General features: G+C 37.9%; 1 protein-coding gene across 1 annotated transcript in view; it reads left to right on the top strand.

Annotated features, from left to right (window-relative positions):
• Positions 1-16,142, top strand: part of LOC135203464 (multiple PDZ domain protein-like) — a 658,890-nt gene that overhangs the window by 461,677 nt on the left and 181,071 nt on the right. Inside the window, 2 exon segments of the mRNA XM_064233189.1 lie at positions 3,219-3,675; positions 10,474-10,563. Coding sequence (XP_064089259.1) covers positions 3,219-3,675; positions 10,474-10,563 — 547 coding nt within the window.

Raw genomic sequence — 16,142 nt, 5'->3', positions numbered from 1 at the left:
TATCATTGTAGTTTACCAAGACAGCTGAGCTACATTACTAAATTCCCGGACTTACCAAGACAGCTGAGCTACATTACTAAATTCCCGGACTAATGACCCAGAGGGTATTTTCTCAAAGGCAAGATTTGCAGTAAGGTAAATTTGATTAGAAATTGAAGATTTAGGATGAAAGATGCCAAGGTGACTGGTAGATGGAAAAGATAAAAATTGAGCAGATGCAAAACTCATCTGATGCTGCTCACAGAACCTGATTTTATATTATTGATTTTATCAAATAATGATCAGCATTCCAAATGTTTTAGGACTGAAATGTACTTTTCAACAAGCAGTAGGCCTACTTGCTAGGTCATTTTTGAGAGGGAATCTTCACTTTAGATCAGATTCTGACTATAATACAATGCCTATCTATGGCTTTTCGTGCCAAAAACATCTTTTACAAGAAAATGTTAGTCCATACTTTTTTTTAGATATATAGAAAGGAAAAATTGAATAATATAGTTATATCTTATTGAATTCAAACTTCTTTGTGTTTTAATATCAAACTTTTGTGCTGCTGTACAGTACATTGAATGCAACTGTACTATATTCATTTGTTATGCAGGAGGCAGTTGACTTCTATATTAGAGTTACATTTAAGATTATTCTTTTTTCCATCCTATTTTGAGAAATGAATTCTCTTCATCGCAAGACCAGAACATTTAAAAATTTCTGTTTCAGATCAAATTTACATTTTTATTTTCTGTCACATTGATTTTGCTTGATTTGATTATTTCATAAAGTTTCTTTATCTGATTTAAAATGTTGTGCATTGTTTATGAGGCAAGAAAGCCTAGGTGGACCGTTCTCACAAAACACTGCTTAATCATCAGATATGATGAATGAAAGTGCATGTCACCACTGATAAGTTAATCCATAAGCCGTCACGATTTTCAGTGGTGCCTCATTAAAGTCCTGTACTACTAATAAATGATGCACCCTGAGGCTTGAGACATCATTTGCAAATACATATTCATTATCTTCTCTTTCGTTTGCAAGATAACCTCCCACTGACTAGCTCTGATCTAAATTAAGTTGTCAAAAAACTTGCTTTTCATTATTTTTTTTTGCATGAGATTGCCAGTGCTGTTGGTCACTGTACACTGCTACTTTCCACCATTTTCATTGTTCATGCTTGTGCCTATAAAGTGTACACTTCTTTATAAAGAAATATATAGGTACTACTTAATGTCTTGTTTGGGGTATCCTCTCTGCTGAATAGCATTGGCAGATGCTGGTGATTTATTGCCAGACATCATTCAGTTTCCAGTTATTTTTCAGGAAATTATTATTATGAGCAAACTGTCTAAGTACTATTTAAGTGTATATCTGAAACATATTGACTTATGAAACTTAAGTAATGATTTAGATATGCCAATTTCAATAAAGCTATTGTAGAGTCTAGGGTTTTGTTAGGTTTGAAAACACTGAGCATTTTTCAGATCAAAATATAAGCCATACTCTTGTTAAGCTTATTTCTCACCAGTACTGTGTATATTTTGCCAAGCAGTTGGTTTTTTGTAATTAAGATAGGCACATCATATTATATGTAGATCCTTAGGTCACAAATATTTTGAACTATGAATATTCATCATTCAGTCTGTTCAATTCAGGTACCTTAGGTTGTGCAAGAAGTTTGGGCATTTTAAAAAATCAATAGAATCTATTATAATGGAAAGTATTTTGAATTTGACATCAATCACTTAATTGTACAACTAACTAATGCAATGACATGGATAAAATATAAAACTCCATAAAGCCCTGTTGAAACTAAAGGTACTATACTCCTTTCTTTCTTAAAGAGGCAAGGTTTCCGCCGTATTTTTATATGTACCAAGCAGATGTATATAGGAATTAAATATACCATACCCTCTCCTATGCAAATGTTTGTCACTGCATCACAATAAGAGGATAATGTGCCTGTGTCTGTTATGATCACCATGTCATGGAGACGTTTGCATCGTAGATAGAAAAAAATTCCCGTTTTTGTTAGATGCATTGTTCAGTTTTGTTTGTTTTTATTTTTCCTAGTTGTAGAGGTGTGGTGTATTCTGTAGCATGCTTCTGTAGTTACAGAAAAGGTCATGTCAATTGTATAGTTTTACAGTGGAAGAGAAAGATTGATAACTAATGTGGGATGGATGGAGAGAGGTGGTTTTGTTTGATTGCGAATTGGAATTGAGTTTAGGGGAAAAATTGATAGGTTGAAGGTAGTACAAACACAAGTCAATTTTTTTGCAGTACGTATATGCACCCTTTATATTTCATTTACTTCAAGCACAGTACTATAACGAAACCTTTACTCACCAGCCTTGTTAACCTACATTTTACATAACCTGCAGGTTTACATTTTGAGTTTAAATGTCATATTTGACATTCTGTTGTCTTGAAACATAATCTTACTTGATTTTGTCATTGAAAAGCTAGGATAACCTCTAAGACTTTGACATTAATACACTAACAACTCAAGTGTAATTTCTATATGAAATTAGGTGGATGGTAAAGTGACAAGTATTTTGTAATGCAGCAGCTGTGACGAATTAGATACGGAATTTGAGAAACTGTGTTAGGTGGAGGTTGTAATCTCTTCTTTGCTGACACCTGTATTGTCTATGGCTTTACATTGCTGAAGGGGACTTTTATTTATTTTATTTTTTTGATAGGTTGATTTGAAATGACATTCCTCTCTTTGTGTGCTTGATTTATGCATGTAGTGGATGGCTACAGGTATACAGATCATAGTTTAATCTAACTTTTTGTCTTTCCTTCTTAAACTGTGATTGAAAAAACACTGTAAAGTTTATTTGTAGAGGTTTGGGGCAGTGAAGTGAAATAGTGATTCTAAATGAATTACTATAGCAGTTTTAAGGTTGTCAGATATTTTCTGAGCTTAGAAACATTGCATTGATTCACTTTGCATGATTCCAGAGCATGTTTAGGTGTTTAGCTTGTTGCTCCAGAAAACTTTTTTGTCATGAAGAAAGACTTATTATGATGCTCTTGCCATTTTCACTCCTTGTAAAATCATGTATATAAATCCACTGATATAATAAAACAATTAAAAATACTTTGTAATTGTTCCCCTCTGACATAATTTCAACTTAAATTTTGCTGCATCAGCTCCACTTTGTGTCAATCTACGACATTTTCAAAGTATTCTTAAATTCCTCTTTATCCAACAGGTCCCCTTATGTACCTCGAGGAGACAGCTCGGAGGATGAAGGTGGAATAGGGTACAGCAGTGACTTAACTCGTTCCATAACTGCCCCATCCTTCATCACTAAAGATATAAGGTCACGTGACCCGAGCCAGGAAGATTTATTAGGGTCAGTCACCAGCCTACCACAGGGTCAGCACTTGGAAAACGAGAGTGCTGGACGTACTGTCATCAACATCAAGCACGCCCTTAGTGACACTCTAGCTGAGTCACACCACGAAGAATCATCCCCAGTGTCTTCGGTCCATGTCGGTGGTAGTGAAGAGCCACCAGAGAGGAAGCTTGTTGATGACAGTGAAGAGGGACCTTTTACTATCACCTTCAAGAACGTCTCGGAAGCCCCAGCGCACTTCACCTCCAAAGTAGGCCTAGAGGCTGAGGCGGAAGACCACGAGGTTTTAGGAGTACTCCAAGGCGAAGGTGTAAGTTCTTCTGGCAGGCCCCCTGGGGGTGGTGGTACTTTTCCGTATACTAATCCTGAAAATATTACTAACCTTCATATATTAACTGGAACTCATGAGCTTTGTTTTACTAACCAATATTTACCAAATAATCGTGTAGGGAATAATTTACCTGGTGTAGAGGAGTGTATCAATCAAACTCAAGATACCATAGAACTTTCTAGCGGTGCTTCTTCGAACCTTCAGCGGCAATCTTCTTTGAGATTAGTTAGGTTTGCAGAGTCCAAAGGTAAAAGTGAACAGCAAAGTGAATCTTCAGACTCCAGTGCCGAGAGAAGTAGCTCTCTGTTCGTCGAGTGTGATTCTGATCGACATTCCGTGAGTGACGTACTATCTGACGACCTCAACCCACCCAGTGCGAGATTGGTGGTAGCTCATATTACCGATGTTGAAAGTGTCGTTCAAAAACGTTCCATAGCGTCTTCTAGGTCCTTTGACGAGACTTCTAAGATAATAACTCCCCATTTCGAGAGGCAGTACAGTGAGATTATCCCTGATTCAGTTTACTTGGCCCAGGAGCATCTGATCCCACCCGAACGCGTAGAACTTAATCAGCCTACTAGGCCTAGTAGTGGTGATCATTTAGGACGCGAGGACACTTCTTCTTTAGCTAGCAAGAGTGAAAGTAAGCCTCTATACTTACCAGGTCGCTTGACTTCCAGTGAAGACGAATTTGTCAATGCGCATCCTCCACCAAGAGGATTTGAAAGTGTAACTACAGATCCTTCCCCTGTTAGTGATACATACAGACAAACTACTTTAGTTTCTCATTCCAGTCTAACCTTAGAAAGTAATCACGCGCCATCTATAACTACCACAACCACAACCGACAAAGCAGCCGTAACTTCTGTCGTTACAGCGACCACTACCGTTTCAGTCACCGTTTCTTCTCTCTCTACCTCTACTAAATCAAATATGACAGTCACACAGGTAGTAAGGTTTTCCTGGAAACCCTCTCTTGTAGCTCTTGTAGAAGTATTTCCATAGTTCTGCTTTGACTGCGTTGTAGAACTTAGAGGCTGCTAGTTTGCCGTGTCTCTGATTGTTGCAAGTGTGCTAGGCCCAAGTGATGCTTCCTTGTAAATTTCCCTTTGATGTATGAATTCTGTGGCATCATTTGTGATATCCATTCACAGCATTAATATTAATAATGCTTTGATAAGATTGAGACAAAATGTAAAAATTGTTTTGAAAGGATAAACTCATAGAGAATTGTTTATTGAATATTTTTTTATTATAATTTTTAGGATCAGACATTGGAAACTAATGTGTTTATATAATTTACAAGGGCATGCTTACACTTTGCATGATGAGAGTAGCATTTGGACATTTTTTTTTTATTTTTGTTACTGAGGTAGACAGTCTTGTTTTTAAATTTACTTTAGCTGTTATAAATACAGGCAGTCCCCCGGTTACTACAGGATTGTGTTCTTGAGACACGTTGTAAGCCGAAAATCGTTGTAAGCTGGAACATGGTAAAAAATCCTAAGAAAACCTTACTTTTAATGCTTTGGGTGCATTCAGAACTATGTAAACTGCATTCTTATTGCATTATTCATAAAAAACTTCAAATATTAATTATTTTGCATTTTTGGTGTCATATTTCTTCTGCCAGATCAGCGTTGTAGGCGACGTAACCCTGGACCATGCATCGTAAACCTGGAAATAATTTCCAACAAATATAATTGAAAAGCATTGTAACCTCTGAACGTCGTAAGCCAAACCCGTCATAACCCGGGGACTGCCTGTACAGTCAAATACAGTACCTGTATGTAGGTAGTGGTAACTCTTTCCAACAGTGATTAGGCCTGTTACTCTCTAGCACTGTACATTACAAGCACTATACCTAGGTATGCGTAAATGGTTATGTTGTTACTTTAATTTTGCTTCCCTTAGGTTGGTGTTGTAGTCCAAGAATGTCAGTAACAAGTATCTTACAACTCTTTGGTAGTGTCACAGTTAACATAAACTATTCCTGTGATGTAGATTGCCAGCCTACTGCATTGTGAAATTGAGGAATGCAGTACTGCAATGCATTTCATATATTGCATGCATGTTTCTGTGACTGAATAGAAATATTTACATACATATACAAAGGTAGTCTAATGTTAGAGATCCAGGTAACATGGGTTCTAAGTTGTATAAGTGATGGGATTATGCAAGACTCGAGTGGTATTGATTTATGACAAATACTTGACTTTTTCCAGATAGATAGGACACTGTAGACTGCTCAAGGTTTAATTTGAGGTAATGAATGTCTGACATCATAATTCAGGTGTGATTTTAGTCATTATTTTGGTCAGAAAACCAACTGTAATTTTAATTCTGTTGGTGTTCAGTTTTACATCTGAGAGGTTGTCATAATTCATTTTTGAGTGGGTGTGGATACTTCAGGTGGCTGATTCTGTCCTTGATTGTTGCTTGCCTCACTAACTTGTCTCAACTGATTCATGGGCATTGAAAGGATACCAGGATTTCATTTGTCACTCATACATTCATGGACAAATGTAGACTCTTATGGAACATAAGAATTTATTTGCAGTTTGAGCTGATATCATATTATCCAAAATTGATTATGCTGTTGGTGAGTAATATAGAGCAAATTCTTTGTTGGTTGTAAGTCCTAAGTTACATCTTGTGTGAAAAACCCATTTGTTCAGGTAACTATGATTTGTTCTAGATCAGGCCTGGTGCACAAAAAAATAAGAAATAAGTATAGAATTTGGAAGTTGAATCACTGTCAAAACCATGAATAGGAGATAAAGCATGGCAAAGGTCAATTTGAAAAGGAAGTAAAAAAAAATATAGATCAGAGTTCTGAGGAACACCAGTGCAAATAATTTATAGTTAATCTCAGCAATGAGATGTTCCATTAAACCTTTGACAAAAATTGCAAAATAAAATCCTCTTGTATCTACAAAAAAATAAATTTCATTCTAGAAATATATGAAGATGGTACAGTGTATCTCGAGGAGGATCATTTGAGTAGCCATGAGCCTCTTACTTTATAGTTTGTCTAAACAGCCTTCACTTTGTTCACCCTTATTTTGCAATATTAAATTGGTTAATTCATCAGAGCTTCACTCTTATATGGAGCGAACTTGGAATTAGATATCTCAAGATTTCCACAGATATTAACTACGTCAGATTCCCTTAGTGGCTCTGATGGTAATGTGGATGATTTGGTTGAAGACATTTCTGGAAAATCAAAGCAATTTTGAAGTAAGGTTTTGCCTCTTATAAACATAAAAACTAAACACTGGGGATATTTTAAGAATGAGTAATCAGTATTCATGTAAGGGAGCCACATTAGGGGTGTTGATGTAGTGTTGAGGTCCTTATTTTACAAGTTACTATACAGGATATAAAGCTATTTTTTGCTATGACTGCAAATTTACGAATGTAGAACTTCAAGTATGTGCTTCTTTTGCAACAGTCGAGTAGCAAGTGTAGGACATTGAGCTTTAACTGCTAGGTTGCCAAGATTATTCTGTAATGAGCTTGGAAGTACATTGCAGGAATGAAGTCAGCCAGCTAACAATGCTTGGGTATCAAGTTCCTGTTAATCTTAGTTATTTCCCAGTATGAATAATTAACTTTACTACATAGTTCATTGTTATTGTATCTGTCAGATACCTTTCGTTACTATTTAATTTTGGACTACGTATAGATTCTACCTTAACAATCATGGGTGGTTCTTTCCTTAAAGAACTAAATAGTTAAGTGACTGCCATAGAATATCAATACCTTTCCTTTTAAACTTTTAGGTTATACGTAGTTCATTAATGTTTAAAATTTCTATATTTTCTCCCTCATACATACTATGTTTTTCCCATCATTCCTATCTCCATGTAAAGTAATACATTTTGAAATTCATTTTCAAATTGATTCCCTCAGTCACCCTTGTATATATTTAGAGAACTCGCCCGGAAATCCAGATTGTGTTTTTCCTGTGAAAGTCATCTAGTCAGGCTCACAGCAATTATTACTTTTCTTTAAAGCAATTACCAATTGGCAATTATTTCTCATTACGTATGTCAGATATTTCTGAAAGATTGTATACCAAGTGCTTGTTTGTGTCTCCTCAGAGTTCCTGTACTAAGACTGACATTAGTAGTCTCCTTCACTAACTGTATTGACGTTCATATTAACAAAATGGAAGACGAGGTATATATTGACTATATTTCCACACCGATAAACTGATAAATGATGCATCTCACTGCTGACTAAAGGCTATTGCAAAACCCTCGCTGACATTGCAATACCTAGTGATGTCATCCTTGCATTTTATAAGGGCTGTTGCTGGTGCTGTTGTAGATTTTAAAATTTTTTTTGGTTCAAAAGTTGGTGCTCACTAGTGAGTATAGGTCAATATTGGGCTTAGGCTTACCCACAGTATACTGTAGTCTGGTTTCACTTGTACAAGTAGAAAAATCTTATGTATGTAATTTCTATTCTTTAATCTTTTTTCCTGGGAGAAAGTACTAATTGTAGATTGATAACCGTATAATTTTCACACTGCAGTCTTCAGATGGGATTTCAAGTGACACCCTGTAAGAAATAGTATTGATTTCATTCAAGGCAGTATTTAACTGAACTACATAAAGTACTAAAAAGGCAAGAGATGGAAAATTGCAAAAGTAACAAAACGTTGAAGAACTGGAAAGTCTCACGACAAATATATGCAGACACGGACTTAAGCCTAGAGACGAGTTAAGACCTCGAAAAAACATTTAAATATTTTCAGTAGTCCTGTTCTTTCTTCATCCACCTTATACTGAATTGTCAAAACATATGCTCATATATCTCGCTACGTACTCAAAATAGATTCGTTTATCATTAAGGTTTATAGACTTAGTCTTTCACAGTTTTGTTTAGATTACTTCCAAGTTTATATCTACTCAATTTTTTTTCATTGTTGATCCTGACCAATGTTCCACTGCTTTGTATTTTCCTTTCTCCCAACTAACCTTCTGACAAATTTACACAAGCAAATTTCTTTTTTTCATTTCTCAGTGAGGTTATCTTGTCATTGGTTCTCTAATTCAGTCTCTAGAGCCTTCAAAATGTTTCAATATAAATTAGTGTTTAAAAAGCAAACTCATTTATACTGTGGTGTTTCTTTATCTCCAAATGTTGCACAAAATGCTCTCCTGTAAAATGATACAAATATTTCTTCATGAGTAGTTTTCCTAAGTGTAAAGCTGCTGTCTATATTTTTGTTATTGTATTGTAAACTTAGAATTAACTGAATTCAATGGTTATTCAGTCACATGGATGATTTTCAACTCCTAAGGAAAGATAGTATGAGAGTGTTTTTTTGTTTTTGTTTTTTTGTTTAAGTATTTCACAAGTACCATATTTGTTTGCGTACAGAATGGTTTGTAGTTCCGTATTGCTCTATATTTTGTATTGTGTATATTATTGTTTTAGAAGTATGTATTGTACTGCATACTAGTCCTCTTTTTTTTAATACATAGATGAATCTGTCTTAAAATATAAGCAGTTGACGAAAAATTGAATGATTGTGTAAGTGTTGATATTTAGTTATATTCCAAAGCTCACTCTGTGTCTTTTGCATAGGGCCTTGTATAATGGATTATGCAAAAGAGAGTTAAAGCTTCTCTCAAGATATTTAACTTGAGGATTCTTGTTTGGGAAGAATATAAATATATTTTATTCACTTCCATGTATTGTAAATTATTTGTATAATTGAACCAAACAAAAAAAGATTCTTTAAATTTTGCATTCTGGAGAAATCCTCACAAATTTCGTCCCTTTCAAGATCTTTCTTAAACATTGTTAGGAGGGCATTACAAAATTCTGACTAGGGAATTTTTCCTGATATAGGAATTAGATTCAAGTTTGCAAGCTTAGGTACAGTATAAAATGGTTGCAACAGGAACTTACCCCTTTCTCTGTTGTGGAAACTTTATACAAAATCCATTTCTTTAATGTTGTATATTGAGTGACTGACTGCATGACACACTGCATGCTTTTATGATACTTAGCCAGTGGTGATGGTTGTTCATTCTTGGCTTCTTATCATTCTAAGGTTTCGTTCCAGTTGCTAGATCTGTACAAATGAAGTTTTTCCATTTATAGATTTCTTTTAAAGTATTCACGGAAGTTCTTAGTAGGTAAGTGTTCATGTGAAAGTGACAGTTTCTCTCGAGTTGATGTATTTCTCATGGGCCTCTTATGTTTTCAGAAGTCCATTAGTTCTAAAAGGTACTATAAGAATGTTTTTTATTGTGTCATTAGTCTGGGGTACTTTTATCTAAAAAAAATCTAGAATTATAATATTTATATTAGCTCTGTTGTAGTAAGTTAGGGAGATAAATGTAATATAATATCCTAGAGTATTACCATATGCTTATCTGAAGAAGCTTCCTGCGTTGCATTAGTTTTGCTATTTAGATTCATGATTTACCATTTAACTTAGTCTAAACATACATACATATTAGAAAATTTGTTCATGTAGACTCAAGTGCAGAATTTTAACTCTAAAAAGATCCTTGTATGTGAATATCAGAGGGGAATTATCATATCTCATTTGCATTTATAAGTCTAAAATTGACAAGTGTGTATATAACTGCACAGCACTTCTTATAAAAAATGGGGTCCTGACTTGAGTAATAATGTGGTTCTTATATGTATATAGTTACTGGTATACTGACCAAGTAATAATATGTTGCCTTGGTATATATGTACTTAATGGTATATTAGCCCTTTTAAATTTTGGTTTTCTGTAAACAGGGTATTACCGCTGCGCCTTCGGAGGGTCGCTCATCAAGTTCAAGTCCCATGCTGGATGGTAAACACTGGGGACCTGAGCGTACTGTTGAGGTAAGCAATGTGTCCTTGGTTTGTCATATTATTTTAATTTCAGTTTCACCAAATTTAGTTTTAGTTGTTGGACATTGTATTTTTCATTCTGTATGGTAGTAATTGTTATATGAAGATTGACAGCTAGAGAGACCAGACATTGATTACTATGTATTTTTTAGAGTATCATTCATCTGTCGTAATTGATTTGTCATAGTATTTTTTAAATTTCAGTTTTACTAAATTCAGTTTTAGTTACTGTACACTTTATCCTTTTCATTCCTAATTATTAGTTGGAGACTAATAACTATAGAGACCAGATAGTAATATAATTTTTAGAGTAGTGTGTGAGCAAACTATGTATTTTAGGGGTACCACTTACAGAGTTCCTTGTTTGGCACACTATAGACAGTACTGAAGAATATTTGCAGCGTCACTTGACCCTGTTATTTTATTTCTGATGTGTAATGGTGGTGGTCATATGATAGCTCCAAGAGTAATTTTGTATTTATAATGTCCAAGGGCATCTTTTAGCTTCTCAGTATAATTTCATGAGGTTCATAATGTTTTCTTCATTCTGCAACTTAGTATTGATTACTATATTTTACAGTATAGGGGGAAACACCGCAGTGGAGCCATAGTCATCACGTGGTTCAGCCTTATTCACTCGATATTTAATTGGCGAAATAAGAATACAATTACATCTTTGAGCATACCAATCAAAAGATTGAAGTTTTGTCAACATAATGTGATATATGAAAGCCCCATACAAACTAAAATAAGCATGTGAACTCTTCATGAAATATGTTTCCAAGGCAGTTTTGAAATCCAATATGGCAGCAACCGCGTGAGGTGTCGTTCGTAACCACAGCCAAGCCACCATCTTCCCCAGCCTTCCCAGCACAAATTTGAACAATGTTAGCTTATATATGTAACATTTATTGATCTTACTCAAGATTGCAGTTGTAATCAGCACAATAAAACAACATTTTGTTGCCTGTATTAGTGAAAGTATGAAACTTCTTATTCCTGGGGTCATGGTTTTAAACTGAAATTCTCTTTTACCTCGTAATCGGTGGTTTTATCCTTACTGACATCACAACTGAAACTCCACAGTGCTTATTTGATTGTAATTATACACATTTTGGTCTTAATTCACTCCAAATTGCACTTGAACTACGTTGCGGTTCCTGGTTCCTATGCGCTCACTCCACAAACACAGTTACGGGCACACAAGTACGCGGTTTATGAGGTGCATAGCTTTATTCCCTCGATTGTTTACTTTACTCATTATTTAGTTTAACTTTACTTTGTTACTTCAAAATGTTTATTTAATTCATGTCTATTATTCCTTTTTTGCAACCAAATTAACCCTGAAAAATTACAGATACTTCTGAAGTACATACGAGCAGACGACGGCAAAATGACTCATCATTGCCAATCTAGTGGAGCTTCACACATACGCCGATGCATTTACAAACTTTCCATGAATTCTAGTTGTCATAGTAATGCAATAATGATAAAATTGCTCTAATATGTATATATACTACAAATAGATACGCTAATTTCACTTATTTCCCTGGTTTTGTGTAAGTCTTATACCCAGTTTGGAGGGTAAACACACCAATTGGCAACACTGATAAACAATTGAAGAGCGCGAAGAACGCCGTAGGTACTGTTCACAAGCAGAACTGTTGATATTTGAGTCAGGAATCTAGATACTTTTTCAACAACGAATATTTTCAAATTAATAATCATGAATATGTAAAAAAAATTATGCAGTTCATGACCTTATACTGCCGTTTAACTATTTATTTAAATAATTATCTAGTGCACGCTTCTTCTTCTATCAAAAATCGTAGTTTAATGTATGACACTTACCTGGCAGGTATATATATAGCTATATTCTCTGTTCCACCTGGCAGAAATTTTCAAAACTCGCGGCAATCGCTAGTAACCTATTAGTAGTTCAGGCAACCACCACCCCGTTACCGTGGCGCTAGCGCTAGGAACCGTTCCCAATTGGGCCAGATTTTCTCTGCCAGCCGAACCGGCAACATTGTTGGTGGTTCCCTGCTAGAATTTTCATTCTCGTTGCTGACTGATCTTGGATTTTGGTATTGTACTCGGAAACGTTAGCTTGGCATTCGCTTTGGATTGTTCTTTAAGATGTCTGACTCTGGAAGTATGTTTAGTGTGTGTGTAAAAGAGGGGTGTAAGGTAAGATTGCCGAAGGCTTCGGTCGACCCTCATACCGTTTGTAAGAAGTGTAGGGAGAATGTGTGTACTTGGGAAAATAGATGCATTGAATGTGAGAATTTATCAGAGAAGGAATGGAAGGTCTTTATGAAATATGTTGAGAGACTTGAGAAAGATCGTGTAAGGAGATCTGTTTCTCGTAGTGAGAAGTCAAATTCTTCGAGTAAAAGGAGTGATTGTATTTCCTCTCCAGCTCCTTCTAATGTAGAATTGGTAGTTCCTTCTCCCCAGGTATCTCCTGCGCCCGCTGCTGTATCGGAGGAGACGAACGAAACAAATATTGTGAAAGTGTTCGCTGCCCTTGCGTCCATGGGCGACCAGATACAGCGACTTACAGACAAAGTTAGTGCTTTCGATGTCAGTGAAAGTGTAGTGGAGGGGGCGTCTGATCGTCTCTCTCGTGCTCCTAGACCTAGACCTCTGTCAAGCTCCCAGACCCAAGGGAGAAGGCATGTCGACAGTCGAAGGGAGGCGAGAGAGGTTTTGTCACGGTCAGGCGTCCCTTCGAACAGTCCTGTTGCAAGTTCCCAGGCTGTTGCAGTTCGCCGCAGAAAAGGCGTAACTGGGAAGTGTGCGTCCTCGGAAGGTTCGACTTCCGAGCGGGAACGTCGGTATGCAGTGGTTTCTCGGCCGCTCAAGAGGACGTTCAGGACGTCAACGGCTCTCGAGAGACAGGCGCAAGACAGTGAGGCTTGGAGTAGTCCTGAGGTGTTGTCATCCTCGGAAGACGGGGACGCAGTGCGATCAAGAGGAAAAGGTTTTCTCGTACTAGAGAGGACGCAGGACGCACTGGTGAGATACGTCCTTCTCGGCATGGTATTTCCATGGGAGAATCGCCTCCATCTTCTTATGTATCCTCCCCTCGTATTTCTCCGTCGGGTAGAGTACAGGATCGCTCTCCTTTAGGTCGCAGTCCAGCTCGCAATCCTCATCCTTCGTCGTCTACCATGCAGGAGGATGGTACGAAGCATTTCTTACGGGAAATGCAGTCCAAGTTGGCGGTACTGGTGAAGTCTTGGGATGCTTCTGAACAACCATCTTCGAGGCGTAAGGACGATTTCCTTCCCATTAAGTCTTCTAAAAGGAAGACAAGGACGCGTTCGCCGAGGACGCAGGGCGAACTGACGCTAGGAGGAAAACAGTTTCCGAAGAAGCAGGACGCAAACGTCAGGACGCAGGACGCAGGCGACAGGAAGCAGGCGTTTCTACGATGGACGCAGGACGCAGGCGGCAGGACATCGAGAGGCGGCAGGACGCCGACGCCTCGGTAGCCGCAGGACGCAGGCGGCAGGACATCGAGAGGCGGCAGGACGCCGACGCCTCGGTAGCCGCAGGACGCAGGCGGCAGGACGCTAGTCCGTCAACGAAACGTCAATTCGACGACGACTTACAAGACATTTCTTCAGCAGAAGAAGAGTTGGAAGTAATTGAAGAAAAGATTACGGAACCTTCGTCAGATTATAAGGTTCTGACTTCACGTCTTATTGCTGTTTTTGAGGGGGAATTTAAACCGACAGCTCCGTTATCCCCCTTATCACAGTTTTCCAAGACTAGGACTCCAAAGAAGTCCTCTTTCCTGAAAATGACGATGTCAATTTCAGCGAAGAAGGCCCTTCAACGGGTGAATGACTGGATGAAGGAGAAGAAAGAAGCGGGAAAATACTCTTTTGTTTTTCCTCCAGCTAAGTTAGCTTCTAAATCAGGAGTATGGTACGCTACTGGAGAAAGTCTAGGCCTGGGAGTACCTGCCTCCTCCCAGGGGGACTTCTCCAGTATAGTAGACAGCTCTCGCAGACAGGCATTACAGTCGGCCAAGGTCTGGTGGACGTCTTCGGAATTTGACCATCTATTTAAAGGGATTTTTAGGACTTTCGAAGTCTTCAATTTCTTGGATTGGTCTTTGGGAGCGTTAGCGAATTCCCTAGGAGAAGAGGATTCGCAGGACTTAGAAATAGCTAAGAGCATTATGTCCTGCATGGATAAGGCTCTTAGAGACGGAACGAACGAGCTGGCTTCGTTATTCACAGCAGGAGTGCTTAAGAAGAGATCGCTGTTGTGTTCGTTCGCCTCAAAAGGAGTTTCTAACTCTCAGAAATCGGAGTTACTGTTCTCTCCCCTTTCGAAACAGCTGTTTCCTTCAGAGGTGATTAGGGATATAGCGCTATCCCTTTCGCAAAAAGCCACTCAAGATCTTCTTTCGTCTTCAGTTAAGAAGTTCTTACCAACCAAGTTGGTGAAGAAGACGCCAAAGGATACTAGACCGTCGCAACAGCCCTTTCGAGGAAGAACATTCGCTCGACCTGCCTTTAGGGGTAAGAGAGTACCCGCGAAAAGAGGAGCCAAGACCCCCTCTAAAGAATGAGAACTCAGTCCTCCAGACGACAGTGGGAGCCAGACTTCAAGGTTTCTGGGAAGTTTTGGCAAGATATGAAGGCAGATCCCTGGGCTGTCAACGTAGCTCGGGAAGGATAAAAGATTCCTTTCTTGATAAGACCTCCTCTCGCAACATCTCCGAGAGCCCTCGGGGCAAATTACAACGATTTAGAGCAAGAAAGAGTTCTCTGCCCAGTGAGAGCGTTGCGATGTTATATAGAAAGAACAAGAGTTATCAGAGGGAAGTCTGATGCTCTGTGGTGTTCAGTTAAAGACCCCACTAGACCCATGACGAAGAACGCTCTAGCCTTCTTCATGAGCGAGTTAATTAAAGAGGCTCATATGTTGTGTGAAGAGCAGAGCTTTGGTATTTTGAAAGTGAAGGCTCATGAAGTCAGGGCAGTGGCGACTTCATTAGCTTTTAAAAAGAATTTAGCCCTCAAGGAAATCATTGAATCCACATATTGGAGAACTAATTCAATATTTGCGTCTCATTATCTGAGGGACGTTCAGACAACCTTCGATAATTGTCAGACGCTAGGTCCATACGTGTCCTCGGGTACAGTATTGGGCAAAGGAGTTACTACCCCATAACCTTCTTTTAAGCTAGTTGATTTTAGTAGGTGATGGTGTTTGTGTTTATTGGTCGTCTGAGAAAAGGGTGCGGTACTTTTCTCAGTCGTGTTAGTATTATCTGGTGATGGTGTGTGTGTAGTTCAGGTAAATGATATGTTACTAGCTTGAATGCCGTGGCATAAGAGGGCTGTAAGGATCTGTCAACACATTGGTCACGTCCAGTTGTCAGTTCCAGTCTTAGCTTCTTCAACATACAGGACACTTCCTTGTTGAGAGCTACTAAGGTTAAGCAGGCTTAGAGGCAGGACCTATCAAGTCAGCTACCTTAGCAGGTAAGGAACCTAGAGTTTTAATAATATTTTAATAATATTTTTATACTCTAAGAATGTTGC

Source organism: Macrobrachium nipponense, chromosome 36, assembly GCF_015104395.2.
Source record: "Macrobrachium nipponense isolate FS-2020 chromosome 36, ASM1510439v2, whole genome shotgun sequence".
Lineage (NCBI taxonomy): Eukaryota > Metazoa > Arthropoda > Malacostraca > Decapoda > Palaemonidae > Macrobrachium > Macrobrachium nipponense.
The sequence above is the reverse complement of the archived record's forward strand: the minus strand, read 5'-3'. Positions and strand labels throughout refer to the sequence as shown.